Source organism: Tupaia chinensis, unplaced genomic scaffold (assembly GCF_000334495.1).
Source record: "Tupaia chinensis unplaced genomic scaffold, TupChi_1.0 Scaffold143584_1, whole genome shotgun sequence".
Taxonomy (NCBI): domain Eukaryota; kingdom Metazoa; phylum Chordata; class Mammalia; order Scandentia; family Tupaiidae; genus Tupaia; species Tupaia belangeri.
In genome coordinates, this window is record NW_006203430.1 from 8,760,424 (window position 1) to 8,765,460 (window position 5,037).

Genomic DNA, 5,037 nt, shown 5'->3' on the forward strand with positions numbered 1-5,037 from the left:
ACAGAAGGTAAGGGGGATGCTCAAAAGAACGGCCCTTGTTTCGCCAACCAACAAATATCCCACCAACAGCAGACTCTCAGGGACAGACAATCCCAGAAAAAGACAGGAAGAACGCAGGCAGGAACCCTGGAATGACTGAAGGAGAGGACGTATTGCTGGGGCAGCTTGGCACTTAGGAAGAATGACATGGGGGACCAGCAGTTAGCGTAATGGCTATGTCGCTGAACTCCCATGTAGTCGTACGCGGTTCCAGTCCCAGACCCAGTGGCTTAAAACTCATGCCAGGCGCGTGTGCATGCGTGCCCAAGATCCTGAGAGGAGAATGGAGGAGAAGGGATTGCGGCGTGGCTATCCCCCCTGGGGGGTGATTTCTCGCTTTCTGTCTCTCTGTCTCTCTGTCTGTCTGGCGAGCGCATGCGCCCTATAGCAAAAACTTCTCTGAAAAAAAAAGAAGAATGACATGGGACTATTTTGTGCTACATGGGACTGCAGTGTTCCACACTTGGAGATGGATTCCTCCTACCTGTACAACCTCAAATACCTCAACTGAGGCAAGGACAGCCTCCTGAGGGGGAAAGGAGGAATGCACCCCACACTTTTTCTCACCTTTGCAGCCTGCTTCCATTGCTCGACCATGGTTAGGGTCACAGAGGCAGAATCCTTCTTTCCCTTCAGTCCACTGGCAGCTCTGCCTCCAGTCTCCCCATCTTCTGGTCCATCTTCCTCCTCACTTGCTTCCTACACCAGTCATAGAAGGGGCAAGCTGTAGAAGTAACAGGTGTCCGCCCCTCCCCCAGCTCCACCCAGGCCCTCACCTCCAGTGTGTCTGGCAGGGAGTGGAACTCTTCTTCTTCATCTTCAGAACTATCTGAGTCACTGAAGTTCAGCAGACTCTGGTCATTCTCCTGTAGAAACTTGTAAAATTCAGGGTCTTTCTCCTTCAGCCGAGAGAGCTGGTCCTTGTGCTCAGAGGCACGGCCTTTACGCCGGCTAAGAAGGCAGGGATCAGTGAGCCAATGAGGGGAGGTCCTTGTTTCCCCCTCACTTTGCCGGCTTGCTGTCCTCCTCAAAGAAGCTACAATAGTTAAGCTGCTTCTTAATAACTACCAACAACCAAGGAAAGGCTATTCCGGGTGATAAACCATTTATCTTCTCAACTCCAGACATATGTACCAACAGCCTCTCTATCCTGATTCACCACGTGCATCTCAAACCCAACACATACAACACCCAACTGTGGTTGCCTCCCCAGACCGGCCGTGCCTACACCACTGCCTCCCTCAGTTATTGGTAACTTCATATTCTCAGGGGCTCAGGTGAAAGGCAAACCTTTCTCTTTCATACACCATTGTACAACCTGTCATCACGTCTCATTGGTAATACCTTCAAGAAATCACTGAAGCCTCCTCTCAAATTCCAAATTACCATAATGGCCTCTCCTTATTTCAACCCTTTCCACCTACTACCTGTTCTCAGTTCAACAACCACAGGGGCTCTCTGTGTTTTGGGTCCCGTTGGGTCACTTTACTGTTCAAACCCCAAGGTAACTTCCTGTTGTTTTTTGGGGGGGAGATATATTTTGCTATAAGGCACATGCTTTCCCCAGAGAGACAGAAAGCGAGAAATCACCCCCCAGGGGTGATGACCACACCACAATCCCTTCTCCTCCATTCTCCTCTTGGGACTTCAGGCAAACTCACGCACCTGCCATGAGTCTTAAGCCACCAGGTCCAGGACTCGAACTACAGTTGATTACATGGGAGTCCAATGATGTAACCATTACACCATCTGCTGGTCCCAGTAATTTCCTGTTTTATCATAAAATTTCATGATGGTGTACAAGACTTGGCCCCTCATTGTCATTCTGGGTTCATCTACTGCTTTCCTTCTGTACTCCTTCAAGTCACTCACACACACTATATTATCCTCAAACTCTCCCACTTTAGGGCTTTTGCTGTTCCTACCACCTCAAACACTAGAAAACACCCTTTTCTTGTCTGCATGCTTACTCCTCAGGGTCTATTCTAACAACACTTTCTCAAATCGTCTCCATTCCTCCCCCCCTTTTTTTGAGATTTTTGCTCTAGGGCGCATGTGCTCGACAGAGACACAGAAAGCCAGAAATCACCACTACCCCCCAGCAGGGATGGCCACCCCCTATTCTCCTCTAGGGATTTTGGGCACAGACGCACATGTGCAGGGTGTGAGTTTTAAGACGCCAAGAGGGAGTCCAGCGATGTAATCATTGTCATCTGCTGGTCCCATGCCTTTAAATAAAGTAACAAGAATTCCTTGCAACACTCTACTCTTGTTTCCTTCCCATCTATGGTCCTTACCTTCTCTAACGCGCTACACGTTGTGATTTACCCACAACGCAACGAGCTTCCTTAGATCGGAAAAAGGCTTTTGCCACCGTTCCCGAATGTGGTACACCCACCACCTAATAGGCTCGGCACAGCGCAGACTCCTTTAAACAAAGTAACAAGAATTCCTTGCAACACTCTACTCTTGTTTCCTTCCCATCTATGGTCCTTACCTTCTCTAACGCGCTACACGTTGTGATTTACCCACAACGCAACGAGCTTCCTTAGATCGGAAAAAGGCTTTTGCCACCGTTCCCGAATGTGGTACACCCACCACCTAATAGGCTCGGCACAGCGCAGACTCAGTTAATACCAGCTGAACGAAAGACTTAAGCTGAAGGGAGGCGTAGAAATCAGAGGTCTCCAAGTCTTAGAGGTCCTGAGGCCCCATGAGATCCTCATCCTTGCGGGAGACCGGGCCAGGGCGACACACGTCCCTGGAGCAGAGATGCCTTGCTCACCTGCCCGAGGGGTTCTCGCCTGGTCCCTCTGGGATCCGGGCAGCTCTGTGCGTGTCCTGCGTCTTCGCCTCCCGGGCGCCTTCGGGTTCCGACTCCGAGTCGGAATCAAATCCCGACGCCAGGAACTCATCCACGGTCAATTCTGCCAGGCGCCTGCGGATCACGTCGGAATCACGGCTCCCCACCAGCCTGACTCGCCCCAGCCTTGCTGTCCCCAGCAATACTGAGAGGAGCCAGAAGAACCCCCCTGGATGCAGTGACCCACGGAAGTCCGAATAGGCCCTCAGTCTTCCAACTCACCTTTTACGGCTCCCCCCCGCCCCCCACAACGTGTACTCCACTTCCGGCCCCAGAATGCCATGCCATTGCCGCACTTCCTCGGGGCCGGCCCCGCCCCCGGCTCCGCCTTCCACCGCCGAGTGGCTTTACGTTTCTTCGAACTTGGAACCAATGATCTCCGGGCGGGAGGGCGCTTTCGCATCTCCAGCTTGCAGGCTGCTAGGCGCCCTGGCTCCTAGCGCTGAAAAGTCCAACGCTGCCACGGCCTCCGCTTGCTTTAGCTGAGTGCGTGGCGGATCTTCCCGGGCTGAGATTTCTTTTCTTTTTTTTGACAGGTTTTTGCTATAGGGCGCCAGAAAGACAGAGAGATAGACAGAGAAAGAAAGCGAGAAATCACCCCTCATCCCCACCCCGGGGGGGGGGTTGGGAGGGGGGGGGGTGGGCCCGCCTCCTCCCTTCTCCTCCATTCTCCTCTCGGGATCTTGGGCACGCACGCACACTGCACCTGGCGTGTGTTTAAGCCACCAGGTCCAAAACTGGAAGCGCGGGGGACTACACGGGAGTCCAACCACGTAGCCATTACGCCATCTGCTGGTTCCCCCTGGGATTTTGACGTGCTACTCATGAGCTGTTCCCTGCTCCATATGACCCACCAGGAAACATGCGAGGCCAAGAGTGTCCCGCCCTAGGACCGTACACGGACAGCAGAACGTGCGACAGGGAAAACTTTTTTCAAAAGTATTTTATTTAACTTTATCTATTTTATTTTTTTTAAATAAAGCTGTGAATGTAGCTTTATTTTTTATTTTTAAATTTTATTTATTCATTCATTTATTTTAATTTGACCAGAGAGTTCATTTATTTTAATTTGACCAGAGAGAGACACAGAGAGACAAAGAGAGAGAGGGGGAAAGTGAGAAAGCAAGCTGCCAGGTCCAGGACTTGAACCATGGGTCATCCATGTGGGAGTGTCCAGCACCTTAACCACCACACCACCTGCTGGTCCTATTATCTATTTATTTTAATTTGACCAGAGAGGGACAGAGTGAGCAAGCGAGAGAGAAAGTGAGAAAGCAAGTCGCCAGGTCCAGGACTTGAACCGTGCTTGGCCATATGAGAGTCCAAGCACCCTTAACCACCACACCACCTGCCCACCTGCGACAGGGAAGACTTCTATGTAAAGAGTTCTTGCAAATCAACAATTAAAAGCCAAGGAGATAGTGGGAAGAACAAAGGAAAACAGAAATGACATAGACAGGCAGTTTGCTGGAAAAGGCTAGGCTTTTTCCCCCTTGATCCAGCGGGACCGAATGAGATAGTGTCCATCTTGGCTGACGGTCCTAGACACCTGGTGCAGACCCCAGCACTGCTCTGGAAGCGAGTGTGGCCTTATTCACCTGAAAGTACAATACCAGCTACTTCCATCCCGCCAGTGGGAATTCACTAGACTGCATCTGCCTGAAGTCCACAACAGCAGGACGGGGTGGGGAGAACTATTTCTCCTCCCTATCTGTTAAGATAGCAGGCAGGTACAAAGGCCTGGGACCCCACTCGCCTGAGACTCCACAACAAAGGACTCTGCAAACCCTGGAGCCTGGGAGGCTCTGAAGCTGCGCACTCCCTGAAGCGACCATGGCCCATTGCAAGGCCTGGTTCTTGAAGGGGAGCGTGGAGGGAACCCTTAGTACAAACGGGCAAAGTGGTCTGTCCCAGGAGCCTCGGGCGGGAACACATGTGACCTCTTCGGGACCCAGGCGTTCCAGGAGGTGTGTGAGTTGGGGAGGGGTTGGGGAGAGAATGGTAGCTTCTTGGAGAAAGAAGCGGGCGGGGCCTAGGAGAGAGAGGCGGGACCGTGCCTCTAGACAGGGAGGATCCTCGTCCTACGTTTGGTCCCCGAAGCCTCCCGAGAGCACGGGAGGCGGGGCGCGCGGAGC

At 52.2% G+C, this 5,037-nt stretch overlaps 1 protein-coding gene across 1 annotated transcript in view; it reads right to left on the minus strand.

The window, feature by feature from the left end:
* NOC2L (NOC2 like nucleolar associated transcriptional repressor) overlaps positions 1-4,528 on the minus strand; it is a 16,425-nt gene extending 11,897 nt beyond the window's left edge. Inside the window, exons 1-5 of the mRNA XM_006164157.3 lie at positions 4,516-4,528; positions 3,125-3,230; positions 2,825-2,977; positions 816-990; positions 607-738 (exon numbers count right to left, since the gene is read on the minus strand). Of these exons, the coding sequence (XP_006164219.1) occupies positions 607-738; positions 816-990; positions 2,825-2,977; positions 3,125-3,230; positions 4,516-4,528 (579 nt within the window). The remainder of the gene's footprint in view (positions 1-606; positions 739-815; positions 991-2,824; positions 2,978-3,124; positions 3,231-4,515) is intronic.
* Positions 4,529-5,037: the final 509 nt, after the last annotated feature.